Source organism: Zingiber officinale, chromosome 10B (assembly GCF_018446385.1).
Source record: "Zingiber officinale cultivar Zhangliang chromosome 10B, Zo_v1.1, whole genome shotgun sequence".
NCBI classification, from domain to species: Eukaryota; Viridiplantae; Streptophyta; class Magnoliopsida; order Zingiberales; family Zingiberaceae; genus Zingiber; species Zingiber officinale.
The window spans coordinates 83,797,794-83,821,707 of NC_056005.1; the positions used below are offsets into that span (position 1 = coordinate 83,797,794).

The 23,914-nt window shown below is 41.0% G+C and overlaps 1 protein-coding gene across 1 annotated transcript; it reads left to right on the forward strand.

Moving 5' to 3' along the window:
- Positions 1-20,842: 20,842 nt before the first annotated feature.
- On the forward strand, positions 20,843-21,995 carry LOC122029236 (nucleobase-ascorbate transporter 12-like; the record flags this gene model as incomplete). Its single annotated transcript, XM_042588176.1, has 3 exons — positions 20,843-20,996; positions 21,106-21,392; positions 21,634-21,995. Coding segments are annotated over 3 exons (663 nt in total), but the record flags the coding sequence as incomplete, so codon positions are not given.
- Between the last annotated feature and the right edge of the window lie 1,919 nt (positions 21,996-23,914).

Sequence of the window (23,914 nt, forward strand, 5' to 3'; positions counted from 1 at the left end):
GTCTGAAGACCGATCAGGAAGCAAACAGAAGAGAAGAAGGAGAAAGGCTGATCGGTCCAGGGACTGATCAGACTCCTCCTGGACCGATCAGGACATAGCCTAATCGGTCCAGGCTTAGCCTGATCGGTCCCCAAGACCGATCAGGGACAGTGTGGACCGATCAGGTTGGAGCCTGATCGGTCCAGACCTAGCCGTTGTGAGTGACAACGGCTAGATCTCGGTCTTCTGTGTCTTCTTCTGCCTTCACAGGTTTGCAGGTTCAGCTATATAAAGAGTCGAGCGACTCTACAGGACCTTCTTCTTGTTTTCTGCAAGTTCTTGCTCTTCCTCCTTACTGCGATTTGAGCTTTGCTGAGCTCCTCTTTGCTGAAGCTTCGTGTGAGCTTCCCTCGACTGGTTGATCAGCTGCTGCTGGCATCATCCGTGAAGTTGCTGCTTCATCAACGGACTCCAGTCGACGAGAAGAAGGCAAGCAAACTTGGTAGAGTGTATTTATATTCATATTATCCATTGTTTCTTGCTTTATTTCTTGTACTCCTTTATTGCTGTTGCAAAAGAGATTGTGGCGAGGTTTCTCCACCCAGAAGGAGTTCATATTAGCAGGTTATCCGGGGTCTCATCCACTGACGGATTGATAGGCTTCGTCCACCTTACGGACACGCCGAGGAGTAGGAGTATCATCTCCGAACCTCGTTACAACGCTGTGCTTGAGGTTTGATTTCTCCATTTACGTTTCTGTTGTTATTTTTCCGCTGCGCTAACCTAAATTGTAGGAAGAAACGATAATTTGAGGTCGGCTATTCACACCCCCCCTCTCTAGCCGCGACCGTCGATCCTAACATAGTTTTCTTCTATGCTGACATGTTGTTTAGATTTGCTTACATGTTTAGTATTTCAGCATGCTATGTTTCTTTTGCTATTAGATGAGCATGAGTAGTATTTCTATCTGAGCATTCAGTTTTAGATTTCTTCCAGTTACATGCATATTCGAGTTTTGTGAGTTAGATAGCGCTTACTAAGCAATTTTGCTTATAGATGCATTTTCCTCTTACTGCAGATAAAGGAAAGGAAAAGCTATAGCAAAGGAAGGCGACAAGGAGGTGCGGATGGATGTGTGATGCCTGGACTATAGAAGCCTTGGGATTTAGCATAAGAATTTATTAAGATTGCCATGTATTTAGAATTCTTTCATTTAAATTGTTATGCACATTAGACCTATTATCTGAGTTGTATAATGGTTGCATGCATGTTCAGATTAATACATATATTTCAGCATGATTAGATTGTTGTATAGTTTTAGTTGTGTTCATATGCTGGAGTAGAATGTAGAGATAAGTTATTTATGTTTTCCGCTGCTATCAGTTGCATGTTTAGAGAGTTTATGTATTGATCTTTACATGTAAACAACTCTAAATAAGTAAAGTTAGTAGTCCAGTAGTGTCTCATCCTCACAAACTAGTGGTGAGGAGGGTGGGGTGTTACAAGTTGGTATCAGAGCAGGTCCTATTCTCCAGCATCACACACACATCAGCATCAACCTTGCTGTCTTCAAGTAAGAAAGTATTTAAATTTTTTTTAGTATGTATTTCCTTATTATTTACAGTAAAGAGAAATTTTTAGAAGTATTTTATTGTATGTGCAGATTCCTTTTGTGTTCTATGCATAATTGTGTGTTACCTAGTTAGTTTCACATATAGATGCATATGGAAAAAAAAATACCCTATCAGTATTTTGAATTTAAGAAAAGTATAAGAAAGAAAAAGAAAAGAAGGAAAAAGGCCAAGGCCTTAAGTAGATCCCAAAGTCAAGACTTTAGGGATTTTGGCACACAAGGTGTTTGTTAAAATGCCAAGGCATTTAAAGAAGTAATTAAGATATTCTACTTTGAAAGGCCAGAAATAACACTTAATGTGAGTAGTGGAACTCACTGACCACAGACTGGTGAAGAGTTGTTCAGCAGAGCATTAGTCGCTGAGCACTATCTGATCAGCATCAAGGCACAACAAACGCAACTCAAGCCAGTCAAGATAGAGGACGAGACAGCAGGGAGTCAGAAACCCCAGTCAAGTAAGCAGAACAGAAGGACAAAAAGGACCCAAGCAGGAAGATGTTCGGATAGTCTGTGAGTATCCAGAGGTATTTCCAGAAGAGCTACCTGGACTACCTCCCAACAGAGAAGTGGAGTTTGAAATTGAGTTGGTTCCTGGTGTTGGGAGATTGTTGGTGCAATATTCGTCAGGTCAAGGTTGACCTAGTTTGACTGAGCTTGAATTGGGTCAAGCTCAAGTCTTAATGTTTATGTTTTTATGGTTTGACAATACATGTTGACAATACATGTAGACAACACATGGAGATTGCAGGTGCAAATTGTTCATGTGTGGAGATTGTGATGGAGAGTCAAGTAGGTCAAGGTTGACCGGATACTTGACTGGAAAATCCTGGTGAGTGAAGCTAGGCAGAAGAGAAGTCCTAGTGAGTGAAGCTAGGCAGAAGGGAAGTCCTGGTGAGTGAAGCCAGGCACGGGAAAATCCAGATGGGTCAAGGTTGACCAGACATCTGGTGAAAGTCCAAGTAGGTTAAAGGGATTGACCGGATACTTGGCACGAGGAAGAAAAGTCCAAGTAGGTCAAAGGGATTGACCGGATACTTGGCAAGGGGAAAAAAGTCCAAGTGGGTCAAAGGGATTGACCAGACACATGGTGAGAGAGTCCTAGCTGGTCAAGGGTGACCGGATGCTAGGTTTATTTACCAACAAGTCATGGTTGACTGGATGTTGGTTTAGGGGGCTTTGGATTTGGTTTTGGGCAAAAACCAAGATCTGGATCTATCAGCCGATCGATTGGATCATGCCCAATCGATCGGCCGATCGATCGGGTGAGTCCCTGCGAAAGGTATTATCCCAATCGATCAGTGGATCGATTGGGGAGAAGTGTCTCGCGAACAGAGCCCCTTTTGGATCGATCGGTGGATCGATCCAGAGCTCCCAATTGATCAGTCGATCGATTGGGAGGCACGATTTCGTGCAATAAGCCCTGGATCGATCGATCGATCGATCCAGGCTATTCCAGAGAGCACAGAGGCACTCTGGATCGATCGGTCGATCGATCCAAAGCCTCCCCGATCGATTGGGAGCATTCCAATCGATCGGGATCCGACCATTAGCGTCATATTTAGCTGCAGGCGTTCGATTCCTTCGGTAGAACTTCACGAATACAGCTCCGATCTTCACAGGCGACTCCACAGCTTCTCCACAGAGCTCTCCACGCCAAATCTTGAAGATTCTTGAAAGTTTTGTCCAAGTCAAGAGGCGAAGAAGAGAAGTTAGGGTTAGGGCTTTTATTGCACTTCTTGTAAGCTTTTGCTTGTTCTTTACTGCCTTTTTCTTTCTTCTTGTATTGAGAGTCTTGTAGAGCTTCTCCGCCTTCGGTAGTTACCGTAAAGGAGTGTTTTATTAGAGGAGGGTGCGTGCTTGTGTGGATCCTTGGATTAGTCACCTCTTGTGAGGTGGATACCAAGTAAATCCTTAAGTGTTAGCGTTGTATGTTTTTGTTTCTTGTATTTTCGCTGCACACCATCAAAGAAACAAGCAACGAAGAACACGAAGCGCGCGACGAGCTATTCACCCCCCCCCCCTCTAGCTACATTTCGGTCCCAACACCTGGTACCGGTCCAATTTCAAAAGCTCCGTACCGAATGTCTCTAGTAGAACTGAAAGAGCTACAAGAACAACTACAGGAGCTGCTTGACAAAGATTTCATTCGCCCTAGTCACTCACCATGGTGAGCTTTAGTGTTGTTCGTTAAGAAGAAAGATGGATCTATGCGAATGTGCATAGATTATAGAGCGCTGAACAAAGTAACAATTAAGAACAAGTACCCTCTTCCCAGAATAGATGATCTATTTGATCAGTTAAAGGGGGCAACAGTGTTCTCTAAGATAGATCTGCGCTCTGGGTACCATCAGTTGAAAGTGAAAGAAAGTGATATACCCAGGACAGCTTTCAGGACCAGATATGGACACTACGAGTTTGTAGTCATGCCTTTTGGAGTGACTAATGCACCTGCGGTCTTCATGAACTTAATAAACAGAGTGTTCAAAGAATACCTTGACAAGTTTGTTATTGTGTTCATCGATGACATTCTGATCTATTCATGAACCCCAGAGGAGCATGACACGCACTTGAGGATAGTACTACAGACCCTTCAGTAAAAGCAGCTTTGTGCTAAATTCTTAAAGTGCGAGTTCTGGTTAGAGCAGGTGGCGTTTCTAGGTCACATCATTTCTAAAGAAGGTATTCAAGTGGATCCTGCCAAGATAGAAGCGGTGAACAACTGGAGTAGGCCCAAGAACGCCAAGGAGATCAGAAGCTTCCTTGGTTTAGCAGGGTACTACAGGAAATTTATGGAGGACTTTTCCAGGATAGCCTCTCCACTAACGGCCTTAACCAGGAAGAACAAGAAGTTTGAGTGGTCAGATAAATGTGAGCAAAGTTTCCAAGCATTGAAGAAGAGATTGACCAGTGCTCCTATCTTGACTGTTCCAGAGAGTGACAAAAGTTTTGATATATACAGTGATGCCTCCAAGATGGGCCTTGGAGTTGTTCTCATGCAAGAAGGGAAGGTTATAACTTATGCTTCCAGACAACTCAAAGACTATGAGAAGAATTATCTCACTCATGATCTTGAGCTGGCAGCTATGTTTTTTGCACTAAAACTCTGGCGACATTATTTGTATGGAGTTCAGTGCAGAATCTTCACCGACCATCAAAGTTTGAAGTATTTCTTTACCCAGAAAGATTTAAACATGAGACAGCGTAGGTGGCTAGAGTTGGTTAAGGATTATGACTGTGAAATCCTCTACCACCTAGGTAAAGCTAACAAAGTGGCGGATGTACTAAGTTGAAAGTCCAGTGCAACTCTGATGTCCTTGTCATCATTAGCACTGGCACTACAAAAGGAATTGTTAGACTTTGGAGTTGAAATTGTTTATGGGCAACTCTCTGCATTGACCTTAGAGTCAACCTTGCTTGAGGATATACAGAGAAAGTAAAGTGAAGATCCAGATATCCAGAAAATCAAGCAAGGGATACATAAAGAAGAAAATTTAGACTTTCGAGTATCAGACAGTGGAATTCTTTATCAGAGGAGCCGCCTTTGTGTTCCCAATGATGAGGAATTGAGGGGGAAGATTCTAGAAGAAGCTCATAGCACACCATACTCCATACATCCTGGTTCCACCAAGATGTATCAAGATTTTAAGCAGAGATTCTGGTAGTCTGGACTCAAGAGGGATGTTGCAAAATATGTTAGTACATGTCTGACATGTCAGAGGGTCAAAGCAGAGCACCGGAGATCAAGAGGAGTTCTACAGCCTCTCCCAATACCAAAGTGGAAGTGGGAAGAAATATCCATGGACTTCATAATAGGTCTTCCAAGAACCACCAATGGGTATGATGCGATATGGGTGATAGTGGACTGATTGACCAAGTCTGCCCATTTTCTAGCCATCAAGGTGTCTCACTCTATAGAGTTGTTGGCATAGCTATACGTTAAGGAAGTAATCAGACTTCACAGAGTCCCGAAGTCGATTGTTTCCGATAGGGATGGGCGCTTCACCTCTCATTTTTGGGAGTGTGTCCAGAATGCATTAGGCACCAAACTCAAGTTTATCACAGCCTTCCATCCCCAGACTGATGGACAGACAAAACGAGTAAATCAGATTTTAGAAGACATGCTCAGGGCTTGTGCATTGGATTTTAAAGGTAGTTGGTGCAAGTATCTGTATTTAGCTGAATTTGCCTACAACAATAGCTACCAGACCACTATCAGGATGGCACCTTACGAGGCATTGTATGGCCGGAAGTGCAGATCACCCATATGCTGGTTAGAAGATGGTGAAAGAAAAGAGATGGAATCAGAACTAGGCAGACAGACAGAGATGATAGATGAAACCACTCAGGCTATCCAGAAGATCAGACAGAGAATTGAGACTGCTCAGAGTAGACAGAAAAGTTATGCTGACACACGCCGTAGGCCACTTGAATTCCAGGTAGAGGATTCAGTCTTTCTCAAAGTTGCTCCGATGAAGGGAGTAATGAGATTTGGCAAGAAGGGCAAGTTAAGTCCTCGCTACGTAGGACCCTACCTGATCTTAGAGAGGATTGGGAAAATAGCTTACAAGCTGGACTTATCACAAGACATGTCAGCAATACACAACATATTTCATGTTTCCATGCTAAAGAAGTGTCTCCACGACCCTAGCCAAGTGATTCAACCTCAGTCAGTGCAAATCCAGGAGGATCTTAGTTATGAGAGTAGACCTACACAGATAGAGGACAGAGAAGTTAAGAGACTAAGGAACAAAAAAATACCACTAGTGAAGGTCATCTGGCAGAACTAGAAGCACGAGGAAGTCACTCGGGAGCGTGAGGACAGTATGAGACAGAAATATTCAGAATTATTTTAAGTTCGAGGACGAACTTTTTATAAGGTATGGGGAATTGTAACAACCCAAATTTCCTCATTACAAGTTCTAATAGTGCTTAAAAATATTTAGAAATGCTTTAGAAATATTCTAGAGATTTTTAGGAATTTTTAGAGTATTTTTATGTAATTTTGGAGGTTGTTTGGTATTTTACCAAAAGAAAGAAGTTTAAAAAATAAAGAGGTTCGGCCGAGGTTCGAACCCGCGACCTCCGACCCGAGTCGAGACTTAAGCGAAGCATGATGACCAAGAACCTAGCAGGGCCGTGCTGATTAAGGAAGGAGCGAAATTTATTTAAGTGGTACTAGATAATAGAAATATCTAGGTATTATAAAGGGAGATAAGAGAGGAACTTAGGGATTTACCAAACCTAATTTCTTCTCCTTTCCCTCGCGCGCAAGAAGGAAACTAGGGTTCACTTCCGACGGCCAGCGAGGGGCTAACTCCGGGAGTTCGTCACCAATACGAGGTCCTCTCGTCGAGGAGAAGCCGTAGGCACGAAGGAGAGGCTGAGATTCCAAGTGTTCCGAAACCCTAGCTACCTTTCTTCTCGGTTGTGAGTCCAAGAAACTAAAGTAAGTTGCTACTCACCTGCGGTAAGGGTAGTTTCGAGTTTGATTTGGTGTTTCCTTTGTTTTTTTTAGTACGCCGTGAAGATAGATGAATTTAAAGGTTTCTGCCGTGAGGTTGAAAGGAAGAACATGGAAAAAGATTAAGTGTGTGGAGCATTTCATTCCTTTTTGGTTTCCTGCCATGCCTCAGTTCCTGGAGGAATTGCTTCTTTGGCTTTCGGATTTTGATCGTAGAGATTTTTGGTTGCTTTACAAAAGTTTAAGCTATGAATTTGTTTACATAGGTTTTGTTTTAATTTTACAGCAAGTTTAACTTGATCTTATGCAAAGAAAAGGTGCACGAGTAGCTTCCTTGGGGTTGCTGTGCAATTCGGCTATTTTGGCCGAACATGAGAAAGCATAGACTTGTTGATGAGCATGTAGTTAGACTCCCCATCTTTTATAATCTGCATCTCATGTTTAGATTGTTTTTATTTGTTGCTATCTCAATGTGCACAGTCGGCTTACATTAAGCCTTTCAAGTTTCGGTTAGTTTTGAAGTTACTGCCATGGAGTTTGATGCAGAATTGTTAGATTTGGAATTTAATAAATAGTTTAGTGTTGAATGGCCATGGATGGTATTGTAGTTTTTTCTACCTTGATGTGGATTGAAGCAGTAGCAATTTTCTTTTGTTTCCATACAGTAGCAATTTCCTTATAGTAGCAATTGTTACAGTAGCAATTTTCTTTTGGTTCCTTACAGTAGCAATTTCCTTACAGTAGAAATTGTTATATGTTAAGTATTAAAGTGGCTCACTACCCCAGTTGCTATTAGGGAGCGCGCTTTGGTACTACGCCTGGGCCCAAGAAGTGATTGATTATTATTTTAAAGTATTAAAGTATAAGTTTTAAACAAGTGTAACAAGCTTCACATAAGTTTAAAATTCAGCAAGTTTAGGGTGCATTTGGTTTGCCCCATTTTCATTTTCATTTTCATTTTCTGAAAAACGCGCGTTTTTCATTTTTCAGAAAATGACTTTTCCGCGTCTTTCGTTTTCTTAGAAAACGCTCTCTCATTTTCTTAAAAATGAATGTGAAAAATGCAAACCAAACGCATTTTCCATTTTCTCAGAAAATGAAAATAGAAAATAGCATGGAAAACACAAACCAAACGCCCCCTTAGTTTTCTTATATGCTGACATGTTGTTTAGATTTGCTTACATGTTTAGTATTTCAGCATGCTATGTTTCTTTTGCTATTAGATGAGCATGAGTAGTATTTCTTTCTAAGCATTCAGTTTTAGATTTCTTCTAGTTACATGCATATTCGAGTTTTGTGAGTTAGATAGCGCTTACTAAGTAATTTTGCTTATAGATGCATTTTCCTTTTACTACAGATAAAGGAAAGGAAAAGCTATAGCAAAGGAAGGCGACAAGGAGGTGCAGATGGATGTGTGATGCCTGGACTATAGAAGCCTTGGGATTTAGCATAAGAATTTATTAAGATTGCCATGTATTTAGAATTCTTTCATTTAAATTATTATGCACATTAGACCTATTATCTGAGTTGTATAATGGTTGCATGCATGTTCAAAATAATACATATATTTCAGCATGATTAGATTGATGTATAGTTTTAGTTGTGTTCATATGCTGGAGTAGAATGTAGAGATAAGTTGTTTATGTTTTCCGCTGCTATCAGTTGCATGTTTAGAGAGTGTATGTATTGATCTTTACATGTGAACAACTCTAATTAAGTAAAGTTAGTAGTCTTGTAGCGCCCCATCCTCACAGACTAGTGGTGAGGAGGGTGGGGTGTTACAAGTTACTCCTTGAATGCATGAAAATTTATTTTCAAGGACCTTGGAAGGGGGTTAAGTCTTCGTGATGGATAATAATGAGGATTGAGTATTGGGGAACAATGGAAGATTGGTTATCTTCATTGCTAGGATGATAAATGCTCTTGGATGAGCATTGTGGAGTAGGTTACTGCTCAAGGGGGAGTATTGGATTAATGAAGGAGATCAGACCTTCATTGGTAAATTGAAAAATGCTCTTTGGATGAGCATTGAAACGAAGATTACTGCTCAAGGGGGAGCATTGAATACAATGAATGGGAGTTCATTGGGAAGTTGATGCATGCTCTATGATGAGCATTATGAAGTGAATTAGAGCTCAAGGGGGAGCTTTGGCGGCAATGAAGAATATGAGATCTTCATTGTAGGGTTGTTAACAACATATGAGGTTGTAAACAACGTAGAGTTAACTCTTATGGAGAAGAGTTGGTTTTATGGTTTGATGTGTGACAAATGGGGAGAATTGGAGGTTAAGTTAGGCCTTCATCCCGAGAATGGGGGGTTTGCCCTCTAGGAAAGGAAGAAAATAAAGGAAACCTTCATTGATGCTTTGTCATGGAGTTAAGGCTATGGGATTTAGCCTTGTGATAAAGAAAAGGTCAAGGCTATGAGATTTAGCATTGGTATAAAAAAGAAGTTAAGGCTATGAGATTTAGCCTTGGTATAAAGAAGAGGTTAAGGCTATAGGATTTAGCCTAACTTAGTGGTATTGTCAAACATCAAAAAGGGAGAGATTGTTGGGGCAATTTCCCTAAGTCAAGTTTGACCAATTTGACTAAACTTGAGTTGAGTCAAGCTTGAGTCAGGATTTGAGTTTTGATGTTTGACAATATAAGGAGATTGCTGGAGCAATCGTCCGGTTATGGAGATGGTCAAAGGGTTGACCAGGTTGATTATAGAGATGGTTAAAAGGTTGACCAGGTTGATGAGAATACAAGTCAAGTAGGTCAAGGTTGATAGGAGACTTGACTGGGAAAGTCCTAATTGGATGTTAGACATTTGGAAAGCCCTGGTGAGGAGTCAGGCAGTTGGAAAGTCCAAGTGTGATCTTGGAAAAAGAGAAAGTCCTGGTGAGAAGCCAAGCAGTTGGAGAGTCCAAGTGTGACCCTGGAAAACGAGAAAAGTCCTGGTGAGGAACCAGGCAATTGGAAAGTCCAAGTGTGATCTTGGCAAAGGTTGTAAGTCCAAGCATGTGGTCTTGGCAAGGTAAGTCCTAGTGTGGCTTGGCAAGGAGAACTCGATAACTAGGATGAGGCCGAAGGAAGCTCCTGAAGGCAAGGCATGAAGGATGGGGAGATATTCGAGGGACGCAAGGCTGATGGAGGAGGCTAGAAGCCTAGTTCGAGGTTGGTCGAGTGTAGTGGTATAATCTGACAACTAGGATGAGGCCGAAGGAAGCTCCTGAAGGCAAGGTGTGAAGGATGGGAGATATCCGAGGGACGCAAGACTGATGGAGGAGGCTAGAAGGCTAGTTTGAGGTTGGTCGGGTGTGGCCAAATGCTAGGCATGGAGACCCAACAGGTCACGGTTGACCAGGAGTTAGGTTGGAGATTTTGGACTTGAGTTTGAGTCAAGTCCAAGCTGGTCAATCGATCAGGCAATCGATTGAACCAGGGTCCAATCGATTAGAGTGTGTTGCGATTGTGGGAAGGCCCAATCGATCGGTCGATCGATTGTGATATGGTATCGCGAGCACAAAGGCTTTCCTAATTGATCGGGCGATCGATTGGGAGCTGCCAATCGATCGATCGATCGATTGGGCAGCAGAAGATCTCACGCGGATGCGAGAGCACAGAAAGATGTTGAATCGACGGGTGATCAATTCAGGCAGTCCCAATCGATCGGTCGATAGATTGGGAAGTGACCGTTGCATAGGATGCAGGTGATGGACGGTTGCGATGGAGCAGTGCTGAAGTGGCAATCGATTGGGGATGAATTTGATCGATTGGGAGCACTGTTTAAAGCCTAGGTGGAGCGTTTTTCTCCGCAGAACTTTGCGTTCTTCTCCTGCGAGCTTACAGCGATTCTCACAGTGATTTCTCCAATACTCACGCCAGTTCTTGAAGGCACTTGAGGAGCATCTTCAAGATTCAAGAGGTAACAACAAGTAGCAAGAAGAAAAGGTATTCACTTGTATTCTTAGGGTTTCTTCTTGTATTTGTGTTTGTGTTGTGTGTGAGTTTGTACGAGACTTATCCACCTCCGGCTGCGACCGAGAAGGAGTGTTTCATAGTGGAGGAGTGAGTCGGTGTATGGATCCTTGGATTAGTCACCTCTTCTTGAGGTGGATACCAAGTAAACCCTAGGTGTTAGCATTGTGAGTGTTTGTCTTCGAGTATTCCACTGCACAACAACAAGACGAAGCAAACCAGCGCAAGCGCGACGAAACGCTATTCACCCTCCCCTCTAGCGGGTACATCGGTCCCAACAAAAATGACCATGAGACCTTTTAAGGCCAAAGGGTATTAGAGCAAAAGATGTGTTGGAATTGGTTCATTCTGATTTGTGTGGACCTATAACTATCCAGGCGAGAGGTGGTTTCGAATATTTCGTATCTTTCATAGACGACTATTCGAGATATGGATACATTTACTTGTTGCGTCGCAAGTCTGAGTGCTTTGATAAGTTCAAAGAGTACAAGATTGATGTGGAGAAACGTCACGGTAAAAGTATCAAGACACTACAGTCTGATCGTGGTGGCGAGTACCTCTCAGGAGAGTTTAGGAATTACTTATCAGAGGTTAGGATTTAATCCCAATTGTCTGCACCTGGTACACCCCAACAGAATGATGTGGCAGAACAAAGGAATAGGACTCTTATGGAAATGGTTAGATCAATGATGAGTTATTCAGAATTACCAAATTCATTCTGGGATATTCTTTAGAAACAGCAGTATACATTTTGAACTTGGTACCTTCTAAATCAGTACCCTCTATTCCCATGGAATTGTGGATAGGCGTAAGCCTAGTCTGAGTCATATTCGGATATGGGGTAGTCCAGCGCATGTGCTGAAGGGAGATACTGATAAGTTGGAATCTCATACAAAAGTTCGCATGTTTATAGGTTATCCCAAAGGAATGAAAGGTGGTTTGTTTTATAGTCCTAAATATCAGAAGGACATTGTTATCACAAATGCCCGATTTTTAAAAGAAGACTATGTAATGAATTATAAGCCCATGAGTGAAATTGTTCTAGAAGAAATAGAGAGGACACGCATACTTTAGTACCAACAGTGCAAGATGAAATATCATAAGAAACTGCAACACGTATCACAAATGATACACAACCACAGACAGTGCCTCGTCGTAGTGGGAGTTATGAGGCAACCTGAAAGATTCATGTTTTTGGGAGAGTCTTCAAACATGATCCCAGGTAAATATGAACTTGATCCCCGAACATATGGCGTGCTCTCCAAGATAAAGATGCAGCATCTTGGCAAAGAGCAATGAATTGAGAAATAGAATCTATGTATTCTAACAAAGTCTGGGAGCTAGTAGAACCATCAAATAGTGTAAAAGCTATTGGATGTAAATGGATCTATAAAAGGAAAAGAGGTACAGATGGGAAGGTGGAAACCTTCAAAGCAAGGCTTGTTGCAAAAGGATATACTCAGAAAGAGGGAATCGATTATGAGAAAACCTTTTCACCAGTAGCTATGCTTAAGTCTATCCGGATACTCTTATCTATTGCTGCTCATATGGATTATGAGGTTTGGCAAATGGATGTCAAGACAGCTTTCCTTAACGAAAGTCTTGAATAAAACATCCATATGAAGCAACCAAAGGGGTTTATTGCAAAGGGCAAAGAGCATCTAGTATGCAAGCTCAATCGGTCTATTTATGGACTGAAGCAAGCTTTAAGGTCTTGGAACATCCGGTTTAATGAAGTAATCTAGTCGTATGGATTTATTCAGTGTCCGGAAGAGTCTTGTGTATACAAGAAGTGTGATAGAAATGTGGTGGTATTTCTTGTACTATACGTAGATGACATTTTGTTAGTTGGAAACAATATCAAAGTATTGTCGGAAGTAAGGGTATGGTTGTCCAAGCAATTCGATATGAAGGACTTGGGAGAATGTGCATATATTCTCGGGATTAATGTAATAAAGGATCACAAGAAAAGAATGTTGTGCTTATCCCAAGCTTCATATATCGATACGATCCTAGCTCGTTTTAGCATGCAAGACTCCAAGAAAGGTTTTCTATGTTGGTGCGGGAAGCATGCTCATCTTTAAATTCCTAAATTTCATATTTAAATTTTGTCATATTTTTACTTAACTTTGAACCGTGTTGCCATAATCAAAAAGGGAGAGATTGTTGGTACGGGAAGCATCCGACAATCGAACCGGTGTTTTGATTATGTCAAAGGGTTCAAGTTAAGTTGGTTTATGATCTAATGTGTGTGAATAAGTTTGCAGAAAAGTCCTAACTGCGATTAGGTAGGTTGAAAACCCTAGGGGGTGGTAACCCTAGGTCCTAGGGGGTGGTAACCCTAGGTGGAGGAAAACCCTAAGGGGGTGACAACCTTAGGTCCTAGGGGATGGTAACCCTAGGTGAAGGAAAACCCTAAGGGGCGACAACCTTAGGTCCTAAAGGGTGGTAACCCTAGGTGGAGGAGAAATCCTAAGGGGGGGTAACCTTAGGTCCTAGGGGGTGGTAACCCTAAGTGGAAAAACCCCTAGGGGACGGTAACCCTAGGTCCTAGGGGATGGTAACCCTAGGTGGAGAAAAACCCTAGGGGGTGGTAACCCTAGGTCCTAGGGGGAGGTAACCCTAGGCAGAAAGTCCAGTCTATTTGGAGGACCGGACTGGCATCAGGTAATCTCTCCTGAGGGGAGTAGGTGAGGACACGTTCCCCTAAAGAGGGAACAGTAGGCGTCAGTTTGACCTAGGGTTTCCGGTCGGTAATCCGAAGTTAGAACCGGACTGTCTGAAAACTGTCAGACTTATCTTATATAGTTTCTGTTGTATTCTAACTCTGTTTTGCATGAAACTAACATATTTGTGCAGGGTTGGAATCGGCTGTGATCGGTCGACCAAACCGAGGATCGGTTGACTAAACCCCCAAGCCAGCAGATCAGTTTTCCAGAGATTGGACCAGCTCGACAAGGGGATCAGTCAACCGAACCTTGGGATCGGTCGATCGAACTTTGGGATCAATCGACTGAAACAAGGTGGGGTGTCGACTGGATCAGGCCGGCTGGACTGATTCAGAGCAGCTGATCGGTCGACCGAACCTGTTTATCGGTCGACCAAACCCCGGATGAGTCTTGACCAGATCGAAGCGGAGCGAGCGGATCGGGCGGATCGGATAGGAGGAGATCGTCTGATCGGTCGACCGAATGCAGGGATCGGTCGACCGATCCGCCTCGGGTCAATCCTGATCCCGAGACTTGGGGATCTGGATCAGCATCACAGAGCCTATAAAAAGGAGCCTCGAGAAGTAGTCAGGATCATCGAACTCGAACAGAAGAACTTGTGATCTGGTGTGCTACTCCGAAACCTTCGACTACACTCTGCTGCTCCGACAATCGACAATCACTTTCATCTTTTGTTGTTTGTCGGTATAACTTTTCTTTTAAAGCTTATATTTGTATTCACCTGTTTTTAAAGATTTACGAACTTATAGTTGTTGCCCACAGAAAATAATCAACGATCGCGGGTCTTGGAGTAGGAGTCGTCACAGGCTCCGAATGAAGTAAATCTTGGAGTCTTTTGTGTGTCTGTCTTTTATTTATTTTCGTTGCTACTTCTCGAGTGTTTTACGAATCCGAAACGAAAAGTGAGAGCCACGAGCGCTATTCACCCCCCCCCCCCTCTAGCGCTTTCGATCCAACATTCTACCTTTTAGGCATGGAGTATCTTTATCTAAAGAGATGTCTCCGAAGACATCAAAAGAGATAGAAGAAATGAAGGTAGTTCCTTATGCTTCAGCTATAGGAAGCCTAATGTATGCTATGTTATGCACGAGACCGGATATCTATTTTGTCGTGGGCATGGTTAGCAGATATCAAAGTAATCCAGGACATGGACATTGGACTGTCGTAAAGTATATATTAAAGTACCTGAGAAGGACTAGAGATTATATACTGGTTTACCAAGCAGATGATTTGCTCCCTGTCGGTTACACGGATTCTGACTTCCAATCAGATAGGGACAATAGTAAGTCTACATCAGGCTCTGTGTTTACTTTAGGAGGTGGAGCCATAACATGGAGGAGTGTTAAGCAGAAATGCGTTTCAAACTCAACCATGGAAGCTAAGTATGTGGCAGCCTCTGAGGCAGCCAAAGAAGCTGTATGACTTAGGAAATTTTTGATGGACTTAGATGTGATTCCTGGTTTGCGCAAAATCATCACAATTTATTGTGATAATAGTGGTGCAGTAGCAAACTCGAAGGAACCACGAGCCCATAAGGCGAGTAAACACATTGAGCACAAGTACCACCTGATACGAGACATCGTAAAGCGAGGAGAAGTTGTTGTCGCCAAGATTACATCAGCAGATAACCTGGAAAATCCTTTCACTAAGGTCCTTTTGGAGAAAGCTTTTGATCAGCATGTTAAGGGGATAGGGATCAGATGTATGGCAACGTTTATGACAGCATAGTCTTTTAGTATAAGTGGGAGATTGTTAAAGTGCATACTAAAACCTAGCTTTTTGTAAACATTTATTTTGAAATAAAGAATCGCATTGGTCAAATGTCTACATTTATATGCTAAGTATAGTTACTCAATTAATTTATATTGTAGATAACATGGTGTGTAGTGTCACGTACAGAAGATCGTGTTATCAGTTTCTTATAAGTTATAAATAGTAGTAGCTCACGACTAAGATGGATAGAAACAAACCATTGGAATAGTCGTAGTGTAATTTGATATTAGTTTATCTTGACTATAAAATTACACTAGTCCACTCTGAGTGTATTGAGCAAGACCATTTGAGGTAGTTTCTTTTTATACTGACTGCATAAAAAACAAGACCTCTATTATTATGGAAGTGTGTGCTCTTAATCTCGATATAATAACAAGCACATATATTTAGTATTTATTTCTTTAATTTATCAGTGGGTGAGATTTAGCTCGATAAATCAATAGGCCCGATAAGTTGGGAAATAATATTATTTATAGTGTGTGTTGTTAATTATAGAAGGAAATTGTGTCCTAGTGATCTAGGTTGATGATGGAGGAGCTCATTAGGATTGTCATGTAAACCCTACAGGTGGACTTAATCCGACATGACAATAAGGTTGAGTGGTACTACTCTTGGAGCTAGAAGTTAATTATGTGAGTGCCAGTAACTCATTTAATTAATGGGCATTCGATATCTTAAACACAGGGAGACTAACAGACTCATGATAAGAATGAGTCCAAAATGTAATTTGGGATTGGTGCGGTAGTTCAATGATAGCTCTTTAGTGGTATGAGTTATTATTGATGAACTTGAGTTGGGTATTCGGGGCGAACACGGGAAGCTCAAGTTCATCGGGAGACAATAACCAATTCCTCCTCTCGGTCCCTATTGTAGCCTCTTATATAAAGCCTTATATCTGTTGATACAGTCTGACCTGGCTGTTGTTTTGATGTTGACACGGATTTAAGTTTGTATCAGATGTTAATTAAACTCGGTTTGATTAATGATCAAGGTTGATCAAGTGTAAGGGAAAAGTCCAAGTTGGAAACTTGGCACGCGAAGTCGAAGAGGGCTCGGTAGCTCGTTCTCCGGACTAGGTCAGAGAGGGCTCGATAGCTCGTTCTCTGGACCTGACGAAGTCGGAGAGGGCTCGGTAGCTCGTTCTCCGAACTAGGTCAGAGAGGGCTCGGTAGCTCGTTCTCTGGACCGGACGAAGTCGGAGAGGGCTCGGTAGCTCGTTCTCCGGACTAGGTCAGAGAGGGCTCGGTAGCTCGTTCTCTGGACCTGACGAAGTCGGAGAGGGCTCGGTAGCTCGTTCTCCGAACTAGGTCAGAGAGGGTTCAGTAGCTCGTTCTCTGGACCGGACGAAGTCGGAGAGGGCTCGGTAGTTTGTTCTCCGGATTAGGTCAGAATGATTCCATGGTACATTGGATCGGTCGGCAGACCGATCCAGTGACACATAAGACAGTGGATCGGTCGACAGACCGATCCAGTGAAACTAAGTTTCCATGGATCACTCAGTAGCACACTGAGTGTAATCTGATCGGTCTGTAGACCGATCAGGAAACACTCAGTAGCACACTGAGTGCAATCTGATCGGTCTGTAGACCGATCAGGAAACACTCAGTAGCACACTGAGTTCAATCTGATCGGTCTTCAGACCGATCAGGAGATGGTATTGCGAAGAGAAGAAGGCAGGGATCGGTCGTGCACTACAAGAATTTTTGCATTCAACAACACCCAATAGACAACGCTTTTTAATAAAAACGTTGTCGTTCTTTGTTTTACAACGCTTTTAGTGAAAAGCGTTGTCTATGGTATTTACTTTTTACTAAAGACAACGGTTTTTAATGAAGTGTTGTCTTTAGTGTTGTTGTTTATGGTCAAAGACAACATTTTTTTAAAAAACGTTTTTTAAAGTGTTGTGTATGTTTCCCCTAAACTCACTTAAAATAAATTCGCAGCCCTCGCTTTGCTAAACTCTAAACCCTCAACGCGCGCACGCCTTCTCCTCACCACTCCTCTCCACGAGTTCTCCTCTCCACTCCTCTCCACGAGTGCCTTCTCCTCTCCTTCTCCTCTCCACGAGCGCCTTCTCCTCTCCACTCCTCTCCACGAGCGCCTTCTCCTCTCCACTCCTCTCCACGAGCGCCTTCTCCTCTCCACGAGCGCCTTCTCCTCTCCTTGCCGCGTGATCTCCTCTGAACCCTAATCTCGACCCAAACTCCTCACGCAAAACTCCTCACGCCGGCCCAACTCCTCCAAGTCGAGATCCCTAATCTCGCATTTCCCCATCTCCTCAATCAAAGTCAGCTTACCCTTCCTAATCTTCTCACGGCTCCTCAACTCCTCTGAACCCTTCGATCTTAGTTCCTTCCTCGCAGAGCAGATTCGAGAGTAGGAGGAACGGAAGAAAGAAAGGTAAAATTTCTTCCATCCCTCTAGAATAAGATTTTGTTTATTTTTGATTATTTTCCGAACTAGCCATTTTGCCGGATTCATACTGCATCAATTTTCCCCCTCCCCTGATTGTATTTTCTTATGATTTAATCTGGAATTTTTAAACGTTTAGCTATAGACTTTGGCAGTAGGTATTAATCCTTAAAAATAGCATGAAGCATATAACATGCTATCCTTTTTTCTCAAATTCAGTGTGAAGCTGTTGGCCAAGTTGCAGATATTATTCACATTCCAGCCTTTCTTTGTCGTCAGGTATAATGTGTAGCTTGAAATTAATCAATCTCTAGTGTTATTCTACTATTATTTTTATTGTGTACCCTTAATGCGCAGAGAATATCTCTCATTTTTATTGTATCTAAAACTTGTGTTCTGCATTATCTCATCTTAATTCTGGGCAGTGACTTGTGCCTACTCAGTTTGTTGAATTTATATCAACTACTATTGTTATATTTATGTCACTTGCCTTCTAAGAGCTTAATGGCTTAAGTATGATTTAATACATCATGCACTATTGCATTGAGTTGCTTATGTTGATGTCCCTTTGAGGAAGTTGCAGATTCTCAAGTGCTAAAGAAACAAAGTTGCTTATTATAAGTTATAATTCAAGCATTTTCCTGGAATGGTTTCATTTTTCAACTAAAGGTTAACATGTTTCAATAGAGAATATGTTTTGGTGAATGCTCCAATATTATATGACTCTACAATTTATACCAAGGCAAAAGTACCTAACTACCTATACGTAGACTCTAACAAACATGTACATATGGATAATATAGATAACTAGGTTATCTCCCCAAGTGAGAAATTTGCTATTGGGATTGCATTTGGATGAGAAACCTGTATGGTCAAAAATTTTTAGGTAGAAATACAATTTTGATTAATTGTTTAAATATTTTGTTATAGTTTCACACTATTGTTTGTGTTAATATTTTTAGGTATTAGCTCATTGTTGATTGATTAGTTATAAAGAATGGACAAAGATTGGATGTCAAAGGATAGACTATCACGTGAATATGAGAATGGAGTTGAGTCTTTCTTGCAATTTGCAATGGAAAATACTAATGATCCGAATATGGGAATATCTTGCCCATGTGCAAAATGTGGCAATCTAAAGAAGATATTTAATTGCTGAATTTTTGCTTTTGAATATAAGTGTGTAAACAATTTACCTATGAGGATGAATTTGTGGACAATATTAATATGTTATATTCCTCACTTAAAATTGTTTAATTCAACCAAGGGAAGGAAAGGTAGGAAAAATGTTAAGTGGGAAGTAGTTAAGGTATGTGTACTTTTGTTTAACATATATTGTAATGTGTATAATTTTCATTAACAATTTGACTCTAATTACTATATATAGGCTCCTCAACAACCGGATGCGAAACAATGTGGTTTTTTTGTGATGCGATTTATGAGAGAAATTATTGAAGAAGTTGAGACTATTGAGAGAGATTCGCTGCAATCAATAGTAACATTATTTAGCTTATCTCAAATTATTTGACATAAACTATTTAAAATTGCAAAGTGATCAGTGTTGATTATTTTTTCCATTAACATAAATTGTGTATGCTCACAGTTCACAAAAATAGGGTACTCTCGTGAACAAATTGATGAGGTTCGGTCCGAGTTGGCGGAGTGCATACAAGATCATATTTATGAATAGGTATGGAATGATAGTTGCCATAATTCTATTTAGATTTAAGTTCATGGAATGGTGATTTTTTTTGGTGGAATCATAGTTAATGCCAATTTTTTTGATGCAGTGCATAGTTACCAGATCGACCTTAAGCAGTTGACCCCAAAGAAAAGTTGTCACTGAAGTTTAAAAACTTGTGAAAATTTTTAGTGAATGATGATGTTTTGGAAAAATTGTCACTTAGGTGAAAGGATGTTTTCTGGATTAATATGCAAGTACAAAGCACTGTATTATATGTTATTCTGTAAAGTTCTGTCAGTGTAAATTATCTAGTTTCTTTATCTAGCTTTTGTTCCACTATTGGGTTTATTTTTCTAATAATTACTCGTGCAGCAAAATACTGAGCAAGAAGCTGTAGATCTTATAATCAGGTAAAGTAGAAAAAGTTAACTACTTCATTATGCTTTCATCTTAGTATTTGTATATTTGATTTGTCTTCTTTGAACCAGCTTCAAGTCAAAAAGCCAGATCCTCTAGATAGCTGTTAAAAATAAGGTATTATTTGGTTTGTCAGTGATCTTAATATTTGGTAATATTTGGTCTTTGATGCTCACGACAGAGTTCCAACGCTGCATGATTACCTTGTTCAAGCAGATTGCTCACTGCCTCAGTAGCTCGCATTTTCAGGTTTGTTTCATCATTGATATTCCTTCTTTTTAGTGTTCTATATTAAAAGGAAATACTAACTGTCGATGAGATTGTTATCCTCTTGCTTGAACATGAACCAAAGTATATAAATTTGACCTTTTGATCTGAAAGTATAAAAAAAAGTTAATTGGATACTAGTTTTTTTTTTTTTTTTTTGCAGTTGCATTTGTTGTATTTTCATATGTTTCTCAGTGAACTTCTAAACAATTCTTTTTTCATTAATTTATTAAGGCTTATTATAAGTTTCAGTTTGATGGTGCAAATTGTTTTCTTTTGTAATCCATCTGTTTCTTCTTTGGTTTAGGAAAGTTGAAGTGAATCCCTTGATAGTCGTTTCATAGGTTTGTTCCATTATTTTCCAAGACGTACTGGAATCACTATCAATAGCCCTCAAGGACTGTTTACAACCTTGCAATCAAATTAATTGGACTTATAATCTAATGTATGGTCATCTGGAGCATGAATATTGGAGGATTCATGAATGACTCTTCGGATGATGAATGTATGTCATTTAATATTGGTTCATCTCTAGTGTCTTGGCTGCACTTTGGGGCACAGGAGTCGCTTCAACCACTCTCACTGAGAATATTCACACTATTGCTACAACTAAAATGGGTAGTCGGAGAGCTATTGAGCTCGGTGCTGTCATTCTCATTCTGTTATCTTTTGTTGGTAAGCACCAATGCTATTTCTCCTCGCTATACATCAAAAGAAAGAATTCTTGTTACTTTTTTTTTCTTCCTGTTATCTAGCAATTGTTGCCATCCCAATTTTTGATCAGGGAAAATAGGAGGATTTATAGCTTCTATCCCAGATGTCATGGTGGCTGGTCTTCTTTGCTGTATGTGGGCCATGATTGCTGCTCTGGGCTTGTCAAACCTGCGATACAGCGAGACTGGAAGCTCCAGGAATAATATCATAATTGGCCTCTCATTGTTTCTCTCATTATCAGTACCTGCCTACTTCCAGCAATATGGACTTATTCCATCTTCAAATTCATCCGTTCCAAGTTACTTCCAACCATATGCTGTTGCATCTCATGGACCTATTCATACAAGTTCTCGAGGGGTATGTCTTCTTCTTCTCCTACAATGTTTGTGCTGATTATTACCCATGTGACCTTATATTAGTGTTTAGACTTGAAATATCAAGTTAGCACTTAGAAGTTACGTGGGGTATGATGCCCACATAATTATACTCTTGAATATATTCCCTTTGACAAATCAGTGATAGATAATCTAGTTCATAGGATCTTTCTGGAGTTTGAAGTTAGAATAGATCTGATTACTGATATGTGTGACAATTTCAGGTGAACTATGTTCTGAATACTTTGTTTTCATTTCACATGGTGATTGCATTTATTGTTGCATTTATTCTTGACAACACTGTTCCTGGGAGCCGTCAAGAACGTGGAGTATATGTTTGGTCTGAACCAGAGGCAGCAAAAAGGGAACCAGCCATTACCAAAGACTACGGCTTGCCTTTCAGAATCGGACGTATGTTCACATGGGTGAAATGGGTTGGCTTATAGCACATTGCGGACGGAAAAGATCCATTACCAAATTGACAGTTTTAACTTCATTCTTCCTTCTGCCACTACTAGTCTACTATTGGATCTTGTTCTAGGTTTAGCGATTTCACGAGTGAATTTTAAAACAGCGGTTAGTCAATGATGAGGTTTTGTAAAACTTGTGTGTTTGAAAAATTATTGTCATGAAGTTAAGGATAACTTGTATGATACAAATTTAATTTGTGGATCAATATGTATACATTTTGTTTGTATAATATAAAGTTTTATTTATTTGTTAAATAGTCTTATTATAAAAATGATTGTGGTTGTGGATATTCAATTATATGTAAATTTTGAGTAATTTTTATAATTTTTGCTATTTAATTAAGAAAAACACTATTTTTTATAAATTTAAAAAGACAACGTTTTTAAGTAATAAAAGACAACGCTTAAAAAACAATGTCTTTGAGACCAACCACAACGCTTTTAAAGCGTTGTCTTTGATATGTGCATTTTTACAACAGCATCTATAACAACGCTTTTTAAGAACGAAAAGACAACGCTTAAAAAGCGTTGTCTTTTTGACCAACCACAACGCTTTTAAAGCGTTGTCTTTGATATGACTTTCTACAACACCATCTACAACATCACTTTTTAAGTACATACGACAACGCCAAAAAAGCGTTGTTGTTTAGCTTTTTTCTTGTAGTGGTGGAGACTGATCCACCTGCAGCCTGATCGGTCTCCACGACCGATCAGACAAGCTGTGGACCGATCAGGATATGTCCTGATCGGTCCATGGATCGGTCTGGTGACCGATCCACACACACAATCAGTTTTGTTTCTGCGATTCCTCCACTGCATTTGATCTGCCTGATCCATATAACCCTCTGTGCTGTTAGCTTTTGAGTTTGCAGGATCACAGGTATCATTCCAAGCCTAATTTCAAATTAAGTCCATAAGAGGAATACGACAAATGGCCTTTCTGCTGTGATTCGCGGCGCATGGTGCATTTGAGGCATCAACGGCTACTGGTGTGATCTGGCTGCGATCCGCTTGACTCCTGGTGATTGGTTCGAGCTCAGAAGACACCAGTGAAGACTATGATTTCATTGGTGTGAGTTCAGAGAACCAGTAAGGAGGAAGAGGGATTGGCTGCAGCGATGATTCTGTGCAGATTAACCACGATCCGTGACAGCAGAGGAAAGGGGCTTAAGAAGCAGTAAAAAGCAAGAGGAAAAAAAACAAGGAAACAAGAAAGAAAGAAAGAAAGTTCTGTTGATCGTTGAGGTGTGCTAAGTTCTTGAACTCTCGGGTGAGAAACTGCTGTCTGTGAGTTCTCTGTTTCCACTGATCATCGCGTGGTTGTAAGCGATAGTTCATTCTTCTTTGCCACCGAGCTCTGTAAGTCTTGTGCTTTAATATATACATTTCTTGAGACTTTGTGGAGAGGTTACTCCACCGAGAAGGAGGATCTTTAGCCGGAATTTTTTCGGGGTGCGATCTACCGTAGATCGAGGGGTCGTCCACCTTACGGACACGCCGAGGAGTAGGGGCAAATTATCCCCAAACCTCATAAATCCTTGTGTTAGTGTGCTTGTTTCCTCTTGTTTTAGTTTCCTAATTCCGCTGTGCTAACAAGTTTATTTGTAGAAATTTGTGTTTAAGTTTTTAAGAGGCTATTCACCATCCCTCTAGCCATCTAAGATCCTAACAAGTGGTATCAGAGCCTGGTGCTCTTCATCTGGACTAACATCCTAAGGAGCAAGAAGATGGCCATGAAGGAAGGATTCAGCACCAACAGACCACCCTTCTTCGATGGAGCAGATTTCCAGTATTGGAAGAGCCGCATGGAGTATTACCTCAAGACTGATATCTCCATGTGGTTCTCGGTCAAGGAAGGATTCACACCACCGAAGGATGAAGAAGGTAAGGAACTCGATTCATCAAGGTGGTCTACCGAACAAACTCGTAAAGGGCAAGCCGATGCCAAGGCGGTAGTCACCTTACAATGTGGGATTGCCAAGGACCAACTCGTCAAGGTAGGTCCATTCTCGAGTGCAAAAGATTTATGGAACAA